At 44.0% G+C, this 20,035-nt stretch overlaps 1 protein-coding gene across 12 annotated transcripts in view; it reads left to right on the top strand.

The window, feature by feature from the left end:
- The window catches only part of INPP5A (inositol polyphosphate-5-phosphatase A), a 402,494-nt gene that overhangs the window by 80,945 nt on the left and 301,514 nt on the right, over positions 1 to 20,035 (top strand). For 10 of the 12 annotated variants that reach the window (XM_053307912.1, XM_053307907.1, XM_053307914.1 and 7 more), the window contains one exon: positions 10,292 to 10,333. In XM_053307912.1, coding sequence (XP_053163887.1) covers positions 10,292 to 10,333 — 42 coding nt within the window. Of the gene's footprint in view, positions 1 to 7,974; positions 8,029 to 10,291; positions 10,334 to 20,035 lie in introns of all 12 variants that reach the window. The other 2 variants (XM_053307906.1, XM_053307911.1) reach the window with 1 other exon arrangement.

Here is a 20,035-nt window from a genome sequence, read left to right as displayed (position 1 = left end):
TAATTTTCAACAAGGTCACAGAGTAGAAGCTTTAAGAAGCAGAACAAAGAAGAAAATGAATGAGAAGATGGTTCCCTATCCCAAAGGGGTTTACAGTTTTAAAAAGAAAGCAAAGAAGACACTAGCAAATAGCCACTGGCAGGGATGCCATGCTGTGTTGGATACAGCTGTTGATATTGCCCTGCTAAATATTGGGGAGTTGCCACTTTAAAAGGTGCCTCTTCATCCAGTTATTGAGGTAAAGTTAAAACATACTTTTTGTTTGAACCTCTTTATTTAATAAAAGCAATAAAATGCTTTGTAAAGTGGTGTACATAAGAGAGAAAAAGGATGTCATTGTGAATGTCCCTTTAAACATATATGTGTGTTGCATAATGGCCAAGACCATGATTCATTCATCTGTGTCCAAATACAACATGCCTTGGAGAATATTTCCAAAGCTCAGTCACAATTAGTAATTGGTTTTGTATCCAATTTTCATTGGTGGTTGCTGTTTCCAGTCATGTCCTCCTTTGTGTTTTGACAAAGGAGCAGCTGCCCTCTAGTACAAATTAGTTTATAGAAGGGTGATGTCTGTGCTCTTGGATTGCTCTATCTACCAGTTATTTTAAAGGGCAGGCTCCCACTGGAGAGCATGTAAGCTCAAACATATAGTATTCCTGTTTCATAACCACACGATTGCAGAGTAGCCATAAAACAGACAGCACGGCTAATTGACATTTTGCTCTGATATTCAGTCTATTCATTTGGCCATGACTAAGGATGCTTAGCACATTCATAGAAGCTTGAACAATATTGTGATACCAGTCCAGAAAACGAGTGTTAGCAATTATAAAATAGAGATGTGAGAGATGGAGGATTTCCTTTCTCAATTGAGGTGATAGATCTGGTGTAGTGTAACAGTAAGCATTGAGCTAAGAGTTGGAAGTCTGTTCTCCACTCTGTTTCAGTTTCACCTCATCCATGAATTACTGAGTGACATTTATTTATTTATATTTGTACACCACCCCAAACTTCAGTTTCTGGGTGGTTTAAAGCAACATAAATTAAAACCTTAAAATAATTTAAAACCACAAGTCTGGTTTAAAAGCTTGGGTGAGTAAATATGTCTTTAGAGGCTTATTTCTGCAGGGCGCACATTCCAGTGTCTTGGGGCAGCAACAGAGAAGGCCCAACCCTGTGTAGCTACCAGATGAGCTGGTGGTGATCCTCCAGCTTATCTCAATGGACAATGGGGCACATGGCGCAGAAGACGTTCTGTTAAATGCCTTGGGCCTAAGTTGTTTAGGGCTTTAGAGGTTAAAACCAGCACCTTGTGTGTTGCCTGAAAACCTATTGGTTATGAGTGTAGTTGTTTTAATATAGGAATAATATGTTATCTTCAAGATGACCAGGAGACCAACCTGGCTGCTGTATTCTGTACCAAATGCAGTTTCTGAACTACGTATAAAGGCAGCCCCACATAGAGCATATTGCATAAGTCAGGTCTGAAGGTTACCAGCATATGTATCACCATTCTGAGGTTGTTCATCTCAAGAAACAGACACAGCTGGTGTATCAGCTGAAGTTGATAGAAAGCACCTCTGGCTGCTGCCTCAACGTGGGATACCAGGGAGAGAGGTATGGATCCAGAAGTACCTTCCTTCTGGGGAAGTGTGACCGTATCCAGAACCGGCAGATGCAAATTGTCTCCTGAGTTCCAGCCCTGCACAATAAGGATTTCGGTATTATTTTGATTCAGCCTCGATTTTTTTATCCGTCATCCAGCTCATCACTGCCTCAAGTCAGGCATTTAGGGACATTATGCCTTCTCCTACTGATGTTGACATGGAGAAATAGATTTGGGCATCATCAGCGTACTGATAACACCCTGCACCAAGTTGCCTGATGATCTTTTCCAGCAGTTTCATGTAGATGTTAAAAAGCATTGGAGACAACATGGTGCTCGGGGGTGGGGGCAGGTGGGGAGAGGGGCGCCATATAAAAGTTAATATTTTGAAGAACAAGTTTCCAAGCAACACCATCTGGAATCTGTCCAAAAGGTAAGAGCGGAACCACTGTAAAGCAGTGCCTCCCACCCCCAACCCTCTAGGATGATCCAGAAGGATACTATGGTCGATAGTACTGAAAACTGTCAAGAGATCCAAAAGGACTGACACAATCACACTCCCTCGGTTAGTTTCCCTTTGGAAATAATCCATCAGGCCGACCAAGGCAGTCTCCACTCTATAGACCTCCCGAAAACCAGATTGAAATGGGTCTAGATAATCAGTTTCGTCCAAGACTGTCTGGAGCTGGGAGGCCACTGCCCTCTCAGATGGCCTCCCACCTCAGGGCAAAGGAGGTTACCTTCCCCAACCATGGAAGGTTGGAAACAGGCCCAAGGTTGCTTAACTCTGGGTGATCCAATGCAGGCTTCTTCAGATGAGGTCTAATGGTTGCCTCCTTAAGACAAGGAGGCATCCTGCCCTCCCTCAGAGAAGCATTTATAATTTCTACCAGGCCTTCTACAACAAGCCCCCTGCCAGATAGTATAAGCCATGTTGGACAAGGATCAAGAGAACAGGTGATAGGCTAGTCCATTAAAAGTAGTGTTTCCATATCATCAGGAGTCAGAAAATGAAACTGATCCAACTTAACCACAGAAGAGGAGTAGTGTGACAGATCTGCATTAAACTCTGTAATAATTTTGGAGTCTGAATCACCCTGAATACAAGAGATTTTATTCACAAAACCCATTACAAATGTCATGATGGGTAATTGATGATTCCAGATTCTGATTCAAGGGAGGAGGGGCATGTACTAGCCCTCGAACAACACTTAACAACTCTGCTGGACATGAGCTTGCAGATGCAATATGTGAAGAAAAGAATTGCTTCTTTGCTGCACATATTGTCTGAGCATAGTTCAGGCTTCAGTCCCAAACCAAAGGCCGGTCCCAGGGGTGTAGCTATAATTGAGCAGATGGGTTCAAAGAACCCATGCCCCCAGCTCCACCCCTCCCTATTTTCTTGATTATCTCCCTCACTCTGAGGGGCTGCTGGGGAGAGGGGCAAACCCAGGCCCCCTTTCCCCTAGTTACGCTCCTGGCCGGTCCACTTTGGCATCTGACTTTGGAAGCTGCCTGCTGCCAACCATACTGCCGGCGCACCCTCCTTCCTTCTAAGTCCCAGAAACGCAGAGTCTCTCCTCTCACGAGAGACTCTGAGAGGGCTTCTGCTAACTTGGCAAAAAGGCACCTTTTAACGTGGTGATTCTCTTTATTTAGCAGGGGGAGAGTAACTGGCCCTATCCACCCCCAGGACAGTACCTCCAATGACTGTTGCTGGTGTCTATCTTATGTTTCTTTTTAGATTGTGAGCCCTTTGGGGACAGGGTTGCATCTTATTTGTTTGTTATTTCTCTGTGTAAACCGCCCTGAGCCATTTTTGGAAGGGCGGTATAGAAATCAAATTATAATAATTAATTAGTGCCCACAAGGAAGGCCACAACTCTAACTAAGGCAGCAGAGCAAGAGCCAAGCAGAGCCGATCTTCTGGCTGTCCAGACTGAGCAAGAGGGTTGGGAGGGCTTCAGTGAATCGCCCAGTCCAGGCAAGGGAGACCTTAGTCAAACCTTTGATATAATAAAGTTTCCTTTTATTATTTCCTTCAATCAAGATTGAATAGACTGATTATGAATTCAGTCAGTTGAGTTCAACTGATTATGAATTCAGTCTTTGGGATTTCTTCTCTCTCACCTCTGCCTTTTTCACCAGTGGTCCAGCCAACAGCTTCTGCTCATGTCTGCGTTCAGCAAGCATACACGTACAACTGCTTTCTTCCCACTATTAAAAAAGGAACCTATGATTGGGGGACAGCAGCAGCCTTAACTGATTTCTCAGAAAGGAAGTTCCACGGTTCCTTATCAGCTCACTGGGAAATTTCCTGAGTTCCCTATTGGGTGCCACTGTAGGCCACTGCATGAATGTAAGATATACTTTGATTACTTTTTAAAGAGGAATTACTTCAAAATTGTTGCTTCAGTACTCACCCTTATTAACTTGCTTGATTCTACTAAGAATACTAAGAGAGTCAGCGTGGTGTAGTGGTTAGAGTGCCGGACTAGGACTATGGAGACCCGAGTTCAAATCCCCATTCAGCCATAATACTAGCTGGGTGACTCTGGGCCAGTCACTTCCCTCTCAGCCTAACCTACTTCACAGGGTTGTTGTGAAAGAGAAACTCAAGTATGTAGTACACCGCTCTGGGCTCCTTGGAGGAAGAGCGGGATATAAATGTAAAAAAATAAATAGAAAGACTGTCTCCTCATTCATTTGGGAACATTTCATATATATTTTTCATTTTTATATGTAGAAACACTTCAGATAATTGTTGAAATTATTTGTTTCTAGTGATTGAATAACCTGTAGCTGTAGAGTACTGCCTTGAATGTTCTGCATAACTTTCCAGAACATAGTATAAGAATAAGACCAATCCCAAATCCCAATCCCAAATGTGAACTCTTTGCCTCCTCTCCCCCCACCCCCTCTTATGCAATGCCGGAATTATTTGGCATCTATAAAACAGCTGCCATAAAGTATTTTATAGTGCTGTTATCCCTTCTCATTACGCTGTTGACTCGCTGCCTTGTCCATAAATTTATTTTCTGGGTACTCTAATGTTCTTCAGTTATTCATGCGTATGCAGTTTTGCAAGGTTTGAGTCTGCCTTGAGCCTCTGCTCGTTTGGAGATGGTTGTACGTCAGAGGCTTGTTAATCTGTATTCCAGTCACTACAAGCCAACTTCCCGTTTGTGTAACAAGCTCAGTCTGCCATATTAATTCTTTTAAAGGCTTTCAGTGCTTATAACATGAAGATTTGTTATTATTGAAAGTGTCCTGAACTGATATGGCTGTCTTCTGTTTATTTTCCAAATACATTTAATGCCAAAACATTAGTTTCCATCTTTTAAAAAATGTGGCATGGAAATACAACTGATATTTTATTCACACTGAAAAGGAAGGTTTAACGTCATTGCCTTCGCATAATAAAACACTTGTGTCTCATTTGGGTGACAGGCTAAATCTCTGCTTTTCATAAAATATGGCCGACTATTAGGAGTTGGTCATCTACAGAAATGTGTGTGTTTCATATTCGTCCCAAAGAATGCTTGCCTCACTTGTTAGCAAAAGGCTCTGAGAAAGTTCAACAAAAATGCTCCTACAGGATAACTCTGTTCATATCTTATACATGTATGCAGGTAGATGTACATGTGTTAGTGAGCGACAGTTAAAACGTGAACCTCAATACAGGCACTCTCAAATACAGGGTGCAGATAGGAAGTGTACTATAGTACATGCTCCAAGCTGCATAATGTGTGAATAACTGTGCTGGTATACAAATCTGAGTGGATGACATCTGGCATAGCAGGAGCTAAGACACTTGCAGTCAGCAGGTTAGGGTTGTTGTAATATTGAGATAAGCTGATAAGAAAAGGTGAAAAAGCAAAGTGAACAGAACAAGAATCAAGAAAGAGGAGAGTGTGTCATCATTAAGAGAGAGAGAGACTTCCTGAGATGTTGGTGTCTTCTGGTTAATTCGGTTCTGACTTGATTTGCAAGCTTTCTCCAATGATAGGGTTGTGCATCGAATTGGAACAATAATAGTTTCTGATTCGAGACTGCCGCTATCATATTGTTTTTACATTGTGTTGTTCCTGATCCAAATTTCTTAATAGTGAGCCCATCCCATTATAATACTGACAATTTTCTCTCTCTTGTATTGGACTGTAACAGTAGATTGGTTTTTCTTATTATTATTTTCTGGTTTGTTCCAAAGCTTGTTATCGTCATCATTCTGGTGATGTTCCATATGTCGGAAATGCTGAAGTGGGGAAGGAGAAGAGTTATCTGATTGACATCTGTAGCTGGCTCTTGCGAGAATGTCTTTTCAGACTTCTAGCTGCTGAAAGCTAGCTGCACTGGTTCATCTGCAACTTTTTCCTTCCAGTCACAGTGATTTGGGGGAGGGATATAGAAATGCTATAAATTAGACTCTGTCTCAGGCTTAAACCCTGCTCTTTTGCTGTAAAGAGGAGTTAAGTCACGGTTAAAAGGAGTAAAGTTTTTATCGAAAGAATACACCTAAGAAAAGCAGAAATGTGAAAAGGGATATGTGCCACCCTTAGGAAGCACAAGCACTTATCAGTCTTCAATATGGGGATAACATCCTCTCAAAGGGGGCTACCCGTTTCTTCAGCATCCAAGCAAAGCAAGGCTCCAAGCCTGTAAGCAAAGCAGAAATGTCAAAGAGGGTTGGGTACACTTGCTTCTAGGAGTGTGCACAGACCGGCAGAGGCAGTTCAGTTTGAATTTGAACCAAACTTCCTGGTCCACAAACTGGATCATTAGAACCAGCAGTGGTTTGGTTTGCTCTGTCAAACCAGGTAAAACCAGTTCGGCCCGGTTTGACCCAGTTTGAATGATCTGCATGTAAAGAGGAATCTGATAAGGATTCCCCATTACAAGCAAAGTGGTGGTGGTGATTCACTATCTAAGTATCTCTCTAAAAAGGGCTTTGGGAGGGGCAGGCGAGAGGGTATGGCAGAGCTGCTGCTGCCACAGAGGTTAAGGTGCCTCCCTCCCAAAGCTCTTTTTAGATACTTAGATAGGGAACCCTCCCCCTTTTACTGGGTTCCCCTTTACAAGCAGAGCACTTGAACTGGGCCGAACCAGTTTGATCTGAAGTGGGCCCGGTCCAGTTTGAACTCGTACCGGCGACCTCTTTTGGGGCCCTAGTCCAGTTTGAGATGAAACCGGTTCTGCACACCGCTACTTGCGTCTCAGAAACCCTGGCACACTATATGACATTGGGGATGGTAACAAACCCTAACAAGCATCTACCATCCCTGGAAGTTCCATCGCATTCTGTCTTACAGTATATAAGTATACAGTATACATTACAGAGATGGGCAGACTTAAGATTTCCGGAAGCTATAAGGAAATGTATACATACTCAGGTTTTGATTTCTGATACATCTACTTAAAGGCTTTGCAGATTTGGATTGGGGAGAACATCTGTCTATGAGCATGGACTGCTGTTGTCAGGCAGGATAGAAAAACGGGGGATCACAGAAGCTGCTATTTATTTATTTGTTATTTGGGCATGTGCATGAATCACGGTTCAGGCCTTGGTTTGAATACAAACCTGTTTGGCAGTTTGAGTGCGGGGTGGTGGTGGGCAGTGTCTTTAAAAGTGAGTACAGCAGGTCCTACCTGCTTGATGATATCAGCATGGTGTTGCTGATCACGCAAATGCCTGGAGGCCTTGTGTGTGTTGGCACCACATGCAGGCTTCTGGAGGAAGCGCCGCTGCAGCAGGAAGCTGCATGGAGTGGCAATCACACAGGTAGGACTTGCTGTACTCACTTTTAAAGGTGCTGCTCACCCTCCCCTGCGACCCACACATGAACCTCCGAATCAGTTCAGTGGCAGCATGAACTGTTTAATCTTCGAACCGGAGCACAAACCGTGGTCCGTGCACATGCCTATTGTTATAAATATATGCCACATTTTCAGTGAAGCTCACAAAGTGGTTGCATAGAAAAAGCAAGAATAAAATGATTCCCTGTGCCAAAAGGGCTCACAATCTTTAAATACATTAATTGATCGATTGATTTTAATTTTTAAATAAAAGCCCAAGGGAAACATCAGCAGCAGCCACTGGACGGATGCTGTGCTGGGACTGGATTGGGACAGTTACCTCCTTCTCCCTCCTCCCCTGGCTCAATATAAGAGAATCGCCACTTTAAAAGGCGCTCTCTGCTCACTTGGCTTGTATCAGTTGGTCTTATGTCCTGTTGACACACAAATGTTGATTACTTGACAGCCACATCAGCAAGTGGTGACTTTTCTGTGTTAAATAACTAAATTGCACATCAAATGCCACAGAGTACTTTATAAACTCACCTCAAATTTTCCTTCTGTGCATTCAGCCCACACATTCAGCTGTAAGACATCATATAAGACTTCAAGCAATATACATTCACGTGAGCCTGCCCTTATTGTATTTGATAAGTGTTTGGAAGATAAATATTTGCTTTTTAGTGCATCCATTATTTTTAAATAAGTAATAGTTTGATATCTATCTTGGGTAAAGGTCAGACACTTTCCATTCTGACTTTCACTTTTCCCCATACCCAAAAGATTATGGCCAAGTATATTCAGTCAAAAACCGTATTTGAATCACTGGTGATGCTCTGGATAGGGATATTTGAACTTGAGACTTCCTAGAAAGAGCAATGATCAGCATCTCTTTCAGAACATGAGCAAAACAAGCACAAAAGTATGAACACACTACTAAATTATCTTTTTTAAATTGGCCATCAGCTTCCCCTGAACTTTGGTATCCACAGAGAGGAGAGCTGGTCTTGTGGTAGCAAGGATGACTTGTTCCCTTAGGGTCTGCCCTGGTTGCATATGAATGGGAGGCTAGATTTGTGAACACTGTTAGATAATCCCCTTAGGGGATGGGGCCGCTCTGGGAAGAGCATCTAGGTTCCAAGTTCCTTCCCTGGCATCTCCAAGACAGGGCTGAGAGAGATTCCTGCCTGCAACCTTGGAGAAGCTGTTGCCAGTCTGGGCAGACATTAGCTAGATGGACCAAGGGTCTGACTCAGTATATGGCTGCTTCCTAGAAACCAAGACCTATGAAGAATGGTTGATGGAGCTGGGTGTGTTTGGCCTGAAGAATAGGGGGATATATACTGACTGCTTCCTATATTCCACATCATTCTCCTGCTCCTCACGGATGTTTTCTCTTCAGTTCTGGTTTCCTCTTTATGATACTGTGCATATACTGTATGCTTTGTACACAAATATTGCAATGAAGTATACTAACTAGGACTTGTGGAGCAGGTTGATGGGGTGCAAGCAGAAATAGCTGAATGAATAATGGCAGTGGATATGGAAAATGCATAAACTTGATTTTATTATTATTGGGGGTGTGGGGTTGCATTCCCTTTAGTATAACCATGCGTGCACACATGCATAGCTGACTCTGTAGGGCTAGTGCCTCAGTGAGGCAGCTAGGTTTACTGCATCCTTGACTACCTTTGGCAACCCTTGTTGCTCTCAAGTCAAGTCAGTTATAAGTATCTGCAGAACTGTGTAAGCTCACGTGCAGTAATGTCTGTGCTGCTTCCTTACCGTCAAACAATTTTGCAATCCCAAAACCATTTCACTGGCATTTTTAATGCAATCGGATGATAACACTTGTTGAAATTTAAAAATGTCTGGCAAGGAAAAAGGCTGGCAGTCTGTGGCTGACATCCAAAGTACACATGCAGCATTCTGGACTAAAGCAGTATGGGTGCTTGTGGTGTGGGTCTCTACTTTTCGCTGATCTCCCTTTCCTCTGAAGCTCTCTGTGTCGCCCAACAATATGCTCCTGAGGGCTGCATGACCTCCAGGGACATAATTTTGGGGGACAAAGTGCTTTGGGAGGAAGAGGAGATTGGTGAAAAAACCCCATCCCCGTGTGATCACCTGCACTATTTTAGTCTATAACAGCATGTGTGTTTCCTTTGCTGCACACATGCTTCATTAATCAGGATGTCAACCACTGTTTTCTTTCTATGATGTGATTTGCAGACATACACCCTTATCCACAAGCCATTTGAGATAGATACTTGGATTTAATGTTAAGACTAAATGGCTTTAAACTTAAAACTAGCATAGGTCTGGTATATGAAAGCCAGCGTAGTATTTATTTATTGTTAAATTTGTATACCACCTTTCATTAAAACAATCTCAAGGCAGTTATAGTATAGTGTCTAAAAAGAAGTGCTCACCACCAATAAGGCAAGGGAGAGAAAAAGAATAATGGTTAAAAGGATTTTAATTGTAGTATTGGGTTCAGGAGAACTGTTGAGAGCAAGAAAAAGAGAAATTGTGTGTTAAGTGAGCAAAACGTACCAAGTTACAGGTGGAAGAACAGATAGTGTAGAGAAATCTCTGCCAGCAGTGAATGATTGCAGGTCATTACTGAACATAAAATAGTTTATAAGATTTGCTCTTTGCTCTTCACCTAAGGGCTCAGGGAAGCATCCATGGGTTTATTCCATTTTATTTTTATAAGAACCCCATTGGGTTGAGAAATCACTAGCTCAAGGATTCCCATTGAACTTCATGACTGTGCTGGAATTTGAGTTTGTGTTTCCTTGGTCAAAAGCCCATGCTATTTTTACCACTGTACATAAACTTGTTTGTCTCATGGTATAGTCGTATTTTATTTATTTGTTTATTTTCCAGCCAGAAAACTTACAGAAGAATTGGCTTCGGGAATTTTATCAGGTACTGTAAAAACATTTATATTGTGTTTGTAAAAGTGTACATCTTATAATCATAATTGGGTATTTTCAAGATCTTACCAGAAATCCTGACTAAGGCTACTATCATAAGCATGTGTCGGGAAGTAAGTTTTGCAGAAATTGATAGGAACCATGTGCATGTAAATGTGGGTGATCAGGGTAGCCTGTGTATTTAAAGCCAATAATGAATGACTTATTTCAGTGACATAGCTATGGCTCTAGTGAAGAGAATGATTTTATTTCTGTTACAGGCTGTTCTCATCTTAAGCATTTATTTGCTGATGCAAAGTGCGTTCCCCTTAGTCTAAGGCCCCATGTGAATTTTATATTTTGTGAAAGTCTGTGCATGGAGTAGAACTGTATGCATGTATATTGTCTTGTGTGAATTGTTTTGTATTCATGCATTCATTCATGCTATACTATTTAGCAATCTTATAGAAAAAGCATGTGTACATCTGTATATACATTTGTCGTGCTTCAGTATGCATGGTACTTTTTACAGGAACTTCTTTTTTGCAGGAACTCTGTGAGGTAGGTCACTTTTATTCCAATTTAAGAGAGAAGGAATTGAGATAGAAGCCCTATTCACACATCATGTTCAATAGCATGTATACAGTTCTGTGCACACATGTACAGTTATTTATACATTTTCAGTGTTCATGCAGTAACAGACTTCTGTCTGTACCCTTCATTTAAGAGGGTTGTACCCAGGTTCGCTTTAAAAATGAATGCATTTACAGGAGAATCCCATTATTCACAGAGGTTCTGTTTGGCGGGGGGGGGGTTCTGTTCAGGGGAGAAAGCAAATAACTGGGCATTAGAGCTATGGGAATTGGGGGGTTAAGTTCCTGCACTGCCCTAAATCACCCCCCCATGGCAAAATGGGCCAAATAATGTGCCCTAACATGGTCCTTTATTCATGGACCATGATTGTGCCCCCCTCAAGAGTAAAAAGGCCGAAAATCACATTTTGGGTGCTGTTTTTCCTTCAAAATGAGGCTCTGATACAAGAAATGGTGGCTGGAGATGACCTCCACGGTAATTTCCAGCTGTCTCCAATCCACGGATATATGGATTTAATCCCCTTTTTGCCATTTTAATCTCTCGTATATTGAGGTCTGGTGTCTTTTACCCAACCGCAGAGACGCGAAACCATGAGTGCTGGACCTGTGATTAACGAGGTACTTCCATACGGTCATTCACATAAAACAATGTCCATATGTATAGACACCTACAATGTAGTGTCTGAATAGGGCTGGAGAGGTATTTACATGTCCAAGAATATTTGGCTTAACCACAAATTTGGAATGTGGGCAATCCAACTATTTTGTACTGTCCCATGGAGTAGAATTTGCTCTCTAGAAAGTATGCAAAGGATTGGAAGCTGATCTTGTATGCCATATGTCTGCCTTGCTATTCAAATCAATGCCAAGATGAAGTACTGTATAAGTAAGTCATGGAATACATGGCTGAATGAGAAATTTAAGCTGAGCTCCGCCCACTTTGCCCATAGATAAGCCCCCTGAAATACATACACTTCAGTATATTCTGTGTGGATTTTCCATGTACATAAATATTTGTGATCAAGAAAGCAGACAATCTTGTATGCCCAGTAAGAGAAAATACTTTTCTCCCTTCTCCCTTCCTTCTATGAAAAATTTTAGATCAGTAAAATGGGAAATAGTGCTGCATTTGTCTCTCAGGAAGAGTTTTAATCTTGTCAGTTCTTGCGATCATCACAATAAGCAAAAACAAATACAAAACATATCTTTTGGACCCATAAGGAATAGTTTTTCCATTAACTGACTAGGGAACGTATTTGGAATTCTTGTTTTTCTGCTTTGACTAGGGATGTGCATGAAACGAAATGTTCAGTGTTTCGTTGAAACGGTTTGAATTCATTTTGGGGATAGGGAACAATGGGAAACTTGAAACACCCCATTGTTCTCCATGGGTAGCTCCTAGGGACTCCCAAGTGGGTTGTGTGGTACGCCATGATGGGCGCTACCTACAACCCAACCCACAAAAGAAATGGGCAAGCAGGCAATTTTAAACAAATTTTTAATCTTCCCCAAGCCCTCCCCCATGGGGAAAGGTTAATAATTGCCTACTTGTCCATTTCTTTAGTGGGTTGGGTGGTAGGTAGCACCCATCATGCCCTACCACCCAACCCACTTTGGTGACCCTAGGAGCTACACATAGAGAGCAATGGGGTGTTCCCCATTGTTCCCTATGGCTGGAACAAGCAGAGTGTACAATTTTGCAACCCTGCCTTGAAAAACAGTGCAGAAGCACACGGTGAAAGGGAATCTGTCCCTCCTGACACAGAACACACATTTCAAAGGCAGTCCAAAAATGGGGGAGGGGGGAAGTATCGCTGACCCCCAAACCACTGCCTGCCACAATACTGCAGTAACATCAACAGCTGCCACAGCACAGCAGCACCCTTAGCAGCAGCAAGCATAGCCATAAGCTCAACTGCAGCAACATCTTCGGCCACATTTTGAGTGAGTTAGACCTTGTAATGCAGATTGCAGAGCATACCAGAGCAGTGAGTGAAGCACAAGTTAGTCTCAAGGCCATTCATGGAGCTTCTCTCGCAGCAATCACCACAGAAATAGTATACAGAGAGAAAGAGATGAGCTGCCACTGTCCATTTCTTGCCACAACACTATCTCACAAACAAACCAAGCCTCAACTCAGGCAGCACCCGGGTTCTCCCTTAGTCAGTCTGAGATCCAGCAAAACCAGATAGTTATAGCAGCAACAGCAGAGCGAGCATATTATACTTCGGGCTGAGAAAACCAAAAAATCAAACCTTCCATCCGGCCTGCCACAGATAGAAAGGAGAACAGAGCAGTCATTGCCTGATAGACTAATGGTCTGACAAAGCTTCTTTACTCATAGCATGAGAAGAATTCTTTCTTCTCTTCTTCTCCAGTGTACATGCTTGTCTGCCTGTGTCTGGATAACACCATGGCTACAGATTGGTGCTGGGTCCTGGCTGACAGCCTGACACATGGGTCAGAGCAGCAGTCCCTCATCTCATCATTGGCCATGGTGGTGGCATGTGTGCATGTGTCAGCAGCACTAACAGGCAGACTGTGACACATCTGGTTTTGGGGTTGGCCAGGCTGTGGCAGACTACAAGTGGTGTTGCAGTGGATGAGAGTGACCATGAGTCACTCTTCCTCCATAGCCAGCTCTGGATAGCCCAGCAAGGGGAGGTTCGGTTTCGGGAAGACCAGCAGCTCCACCAACTCAGCATCCAGGCTTGCACAATGGGGTGTCGCCATGTCCCTGGCCATGGAGAACACCCTCTCACTCTGGATGCTGCTCAGCACAAGAGAAACTGTCCAGCAACCAGTGGTCCCTCTAATCCCCCCCCCACCTCTATGCAGAATGAGTTTTGTTCTGGGCGGCAGTATTAAGGCACTGTGTGTGCACATGGATTCAGAGTGGGGCCTTCCTAATTCAACCTGAGCGAGATCAGAAAACCTGTGAGCGTGAGCATGTGCACGTGCCTTAGAGAGAACAGTGCCGGCAACCGTCACCAAGTCCGGCCAGACTTGGAGATGCGTTGCCCCAAATTGGATCTGTTCCATCTCCTGGTCTGCCACCAGCTCCTGCAGGTACTGCAGAACACACTGCTGCAGGGCTCGGTGGGCTCCTCCTGTACCTCTGGAAAGGCGCCAAGGTACCCCTCTGTGAACCACCAGGTGGAATGTGGAGGTGGAACTGCCAGCTCACTGACCCTGTCAGGGACACCACGCTGCTGGACTGGGAAGCGGTGGTGATGCTGCTGCTAGGGGTGGACTATGCACAAGCAGAAGGCGCTCCAGCTTCCTCCTCCTGGTCATGCCCCAGCCTCTTCTCCTCTGCTCGCATAACCTCTTCGACCAGGAAGTCCCTCCAGCTGGTCCGTGGTAACCGCTTTGCCCTTCATCCTTGAGTCACATAGGACAAAACATGCACAGTTGAAGGGTGTTCTGAGCTGACCCACCACTCCAGTCCTCAGTGGACCTCCCAAGGTGACCACTTTCTCAGAGGTTAGCATGGACTGGAGCTCACCCATAATCTTGCGGAGAAGAGCACCAGGCAAAGCCTGGCTCAGCATTGCTGTCTTGGCACACAAGCTGTTCAGGGCAACAAAGAATGACCATAATGAAATAAAGTGCCAAGACAACCTCAGAAAGGAGCTCTTATTCCTGGTTGGGTAGGTTGCATACTCCCAAGCCATGCTGCTTTACTTTGCTGCATAGGAGAGGCTGGCCACGCCAAGAGCAGCAGTTGTCCCCTCACTCTCTTGCCCCCACCAGTCTGCCATGAGAGGCAGGAAAGCAGCATGCCCCCCCCCACTGCAGCTGGTCCAGAGATCTGCAGTGAAGTGCATGCTGTCAGATGCTGCCGCACACAGCAGCCCTGACATAGCCTCTCTGCACGTCAGGTACAGGGTGGGCACCACTCGCCTTCTGAAGGTGGTACATGAAGGGATTTTATAGTCAGGGGAAAGCCGTAGGAGCAGCATTCTCCACCATCTGGAATGGCTGGTCATCCAAAGCAATCATTTCAGCAATAGCCTAGGTGATGAGATGAAGCTCTGGGCAACCAGACCGCTTGCCCACTGAATGAACCCACCACACAGGCAACTTCTCTTGCTTGGGAGTAAGAGCAGGTGCTTTGCTGCCCTAGTCGAGGACATACCAGATTTATTGCTGCCAACAGGAACACCCCCTCCCCCCACCGGGTGATGCCGCCACAGGTGCAGCAGCATCCCCAACGTAGTAAGATGCTTGGGGTCTTTCCCCTTGCTGACCTGTGCCTCATAGTGGGAGCAGACAGCATGGTCTAGGTCACTATAGTGGAGCTCAAAGTGGTCCCCCACCATGCTCACTTTGGCGTGGGACCGTTTTGGTGGTGGTGGTACTACTGGGGCTGCAGGGCCCTTCTGGGGGCCACCACACTTGGTCCAGGACTGAGAAGGTCCAGGAAGTGGAAGCACTTCTTCCACAGTCTGAAATGGGGGTGGGGTCACACTGCCAACAGGGATTGGGGAGAGTGAAGAGAGTGGAAAGAGAGATCTGGCTGGGCTAGTAGCCAATGAGACCTCCTTCTCCACTGCCACAGAAAGAGCTTTTTCCCTGACAGGGGAGGACCTCCTCCCTAATTTTACCTCAGCTGCCTTAGGTGGATGCACTGTGGTTCCAAGCAGCTCTGGAAAGGTGAGCCTGCACAGCACCACAGCAGTGGGGGCCACTTGGGGCTTAGGCCCCCATTGCCCATTACAACCAGTATCACCCCTCTATCTGCCTGGCAATCTGCTCCTGGCTGTACCTCACACCATCCTGAGCATCTTGGGGTTTAAAAAATTGAAGCCCTAACTCTGATAGGGATGGGGATGGGGAAGCGTCTTTAAGGTGGATATTTTAAAAAGAGGTGTGGAGTTGGGGTAGTCTGTGCTGTGTGTGCCACACACAGGGCTGTCTATAGCACTGTAGTGCACACACAGAAGCTAGAAAAATTTAAACAAACAAAAATTCTGTCCAATCCGGGCATGCAGCAGCAACAAAGAGATTCAGCTTGGGGCTGCAAAAGAAACAAACAGTCAGCACAGCAGCACCCATTTATTAAAGCCACTGGGGGCTAGCTGGCTACAAGCAAGAAGAAGAAGAAATCCATGGGGAGGGGGATGAATTCAAAGCAGCAACCAGTTAAAGCCACTGGGGATACCAATGCAATTAAAAAAACAAGTTGTTCTGGTAATAACTAAACTACCTGCTTTTTTCTCACTATCCCTACAACTGGACTAAATTTGGTCCAAATCTGTTAAGCAGTTCACAAGTTAGCCCATTTGTGCCTCAGACATCCATGTGGCCACCATCTTGAATTGGTCTGGATGAGAATCACAAATGCGTCATGGCTCAGACCTCTGAGTCAGAGGAGGAGCGGGAGAACTTGGTTGGGAGAGCAGGCTCAGAAGCACAGCAGGAGGACTTGGCTGTGAGAACAAACTCTGAAGCTGAGGTGAAACGGCAGGAGACAGGGGAATCTGGACAGCTGGCAGAGATGAGGGCTGAGGAGACTGATCAGGAGGAAGCTGGAATTTCACCTGTGTTAAGAAGACGTCTCAAGAGAAAAGCTCAGTGGGAGACATGCAGGTGCAAGATCTCACAGGAGAGGCAATAGAAAATGCTGAGTCAGGAAAGCCTGATTGGCTGCCGGTTATCTCAAGCCTTATATCAAGCAGACACTGTTCCTGAGACAGTACTGTCAGCAACGTTGCCTTCTGCAGACAGTGTTCCTAGTACTTTAATTGTTCAACCTTTCTTGTTTCAGCCTGTCCTTGTTCTGTTCCTTCCTTGCTCCTTTATTTCAGTTATTGCTCAGTTATCGTAGAGGGGGGTACCTAGTTTAGTTTCAAGGGACTTTATTTTGCTTCTACTACTTTATCTTTGAGAGTCATTTTTCTCTTTCGTTCGTGCAGCTAAGCTGCTACTCATATCTACAGAATTTCCATCTTGACTCACAGAAGTGGATCTGGAGGGATCGTAAATCCTGTCGGGTCAGCCGTGCCAACAGATTTACAACAAAACTACGCTGTTGAGGTGTCCCTAAGTGGTGTCCTACAACAGTACCCAATTTCATTCATATTGGTCCGGGCATTGAAAAATTGATAGGAGGGACACACAGATGGGGAGACACTCACTCACTCAAATTCCAGGTGTTCTCATAAGCTTGTTTTCCTTACGTAGGCTAAAAATTAGAAATTTTTCTAATTTTTAACACCACATATGTCTTTGTGGTGTTAAAGTTGTTGAATCCATTGATCATGAGCTATTATATTGTAAGTAAGATGTATCAGTGTTCTTGGAGAGAACTAATAACCTCATTATTTTAAGTCACCTGGTTGGTCTGATGAATTTTATATTTCCTGCCTTTTGTCTGTTCAGAACATAGAAATAACATATAAGCTTGCTTGTTTTTCCGCTGTTATTTGTAGAATTCATCATCAACACAAGAACTGCACTCCCATTTTCTCTTTTATTAGTTAAATTAAAATCAAGATATGTATCAAAGTGATATATGTATCATCATGTATCAGATATGTATCACCGCTGACTGCAATAAAGATATTGATTGATTATTCAATATTTTTTAAATATTCTAATAAAGTTAATACTTTAAAAATACTTGATCATTTCTTGACCAATTAGTGGACAAGCCTAGCAAATGCACACAATGGGGAAAGTAATTCTAATAGAAGGTCATGCTGCAACTGCCACCACAAGACAGGAGAAGTATTACCAGGTAGGAAAGGAAATTTGTCTGAAACAGCATCAGGAAGAGGACAGGGAACTGTAACAAAAGAACTTGCAGTGCAAATGTCAATGGGTCACATGCACGAACTTAGCCATTTCATTTGCCCACTCTAGGAAGAAGTATAATTTGTCTACATAGTTCTAAGTGCTAAGCGGTGCCTCCAACTAGGCAATAGCGATGTGCGAGCTGGCTCGCTTTAGAGGAGGCAGTACCTTTAGAGGAGGAGGCAGCAAAGAGGCGGGATTCCTCCAAGCCCCCTGCTGGCCTCCCAAATGACAACCCGGGCTGGCTGCAACTCGGTTTGGGCCTCTGTGCATGTACAGAGGCCATTTCCGTGACCTCTGCACATGTGCAGGGCCTGAACCAGGCTGCAGCCGGCCCAAGCTGTCATTTGACAGACCAGCTTGGTGGAGCTCCCGCCTCCACTCTCCGCTGCCTTTTCTAAAGCAGGCTGGCTCCCCCTCCCCCACCTTTAACATTCGGATTAGGGTTGCCCCCTTTACTTGTAAAGGGGAATCCTCAAGGCATCCTCTACACCTGCTCCAAATATTTGTTTAAACAAGTATTTGGAGCCTGTGCAGAGGATTGAATTGGATGAAAAGCCCCTCCATGTGATAAAGTGGCATGCTGAAAAGCAACACCCCTTCCCCCGGCCCCACAACACAGGGATGTTCCAGGAGGGCATCAGGATGTATGAAGAACATGTCATACTGGGTGGCTTCCCTTTTTAACTGCATAGGCAGGGAACTGTATTGTCTGAACCAGCCCATAAACTGAAGAATGGGGGTGGGAACTCTCTCTCTCTCTCCTTTCTAATCAAAAGCAGCATATGGGTTAGGATAGCAGAATCTTCGCCATGCTCTTTGCTTACCTGTCCATACACCCAAGGTTTTCTTTCGACTCTAGTGTCAGCACTTGACTGAAAAGTGGTGAGCCCAGCTGAGGGGAGGTTAGCTGTGAGGGGAAGCAGAGCTTAACAGTCCCATCATGTGCCCCTTCCCCCTCCCTCTAAAAATCGGGAGGGCGCTTGCGCATGTATACACACACCCTCTCTCTTTATAAACAATTGGGGAAGACCAGGGTTTAACTACTGGCTCTACTGCCATAACATTCATGTCTACGTTGGCCCTAAGGCATCTGCACGCTCCATTCATTTCAAGGATGCTTGCTTCGGAACAGCACGGTGAAGATCAGAGAGATGCAGGTGGTAAATCCTAAATTGTACACTTTGGTGAAGGAACATATAATGAAATAAGATGATTTTATTTATTATTTGACACATTTGTAAAGCATCCAAAACTTTGTGTCTGGGTGGTTTACAATAAAATTTTATGACTGTTTCTTGACCCCACCCTGCTTCTAATCTTCTCTTGGCTTAATATCGTGTATTCAGTGTGTTGGATAGGTTTTCAGTGAGATCAATAAGGATTTAAATATCTGTTCATTTTCTTTCATTTATTTATTTTATTAAAGTTTCGATCAATGTATAACAACAGTATTGTAATGGAAACATAAGATGACTTTGGCATAGAATTCTGAGGATCAGAAAAGACAGTTTACATATAAAGCTACAAACTGTAATACAAGACCATTAAAGCTTAAGTAATCAATGAAAGAGAGGCTTAAGTAATTAGCCTAGGCCAACTTGTTGCCTCTGTGCAACTTCTGACCCAACATCAAGTTGAATGCAGTTCACCAATTATGTTCTTGCAGTTACAGGCAGACAGCAAAAATGGGCTGGGAGCGGGGAGCTGAAGTCAAGATACTAAAGAACTACCATACATAACTGATGGGCTCCATTCAGCTTGTTGGGTCACAAACTATACAGACCTGACCCACTGGATCATAAGCTTTTCACCAATACAGGGTGAAAAAAAGATATTCCTTATTGCTGCAATCTTATATTTACTATTTCTAGCTCCTTTTTGCTCAAGACAGCACAGTTGTAAAATGACTCACTGCTGGAGTCTCCACCCAGAGAGTTCAACAAAAATAACACACAAATATAAAAGATAAATAAACAGCATGTTTTGTATGTAATATTTTGTGTTGCTGCCCACATACGGCTTATAACAACAAATAAAATGGAAATTGGAATTTAACCACCAACACAGCAAAGATCTCAGAGCCCTTATTCTTAAGTAGTGCTACTGAAATTAGATATATTTCATCTGGGGTAAGAAATAGATGAGCCACCTACTGGTGCAGCAGGGAAGGAACTTGCCTAGGGAGCAAGAGGCTGCTGGTTCAAATCCCTGCTGGTATGTTTCCCAGACTATATAGGAAACACCTATATTGGTCAGCAGTGATATAGGAAGATGCTGAAAGGCATCATCTCATACTGTGCGGGAGGAGGCAATGGTAA

Source organism: Hemicordylus capensis, chromosome 3 (assembly GCF_027244095.1).
Source record: "Hemicordylus capensis ecotype Gifberg chromosome 3, rHemCap1.1.pri, whole genome shotgun sequence".
NCBI classification, from domain to species: domain Eukaryota; kingdom Metazoa; phylum Chordata; class Lepidosauria; order Squamata; family Cordylidae; genus Hemicordylus; species Hemicordylus capensis.
This window is presented reverse-complemented; position numbering and strand designations above follow the sequence as displayed.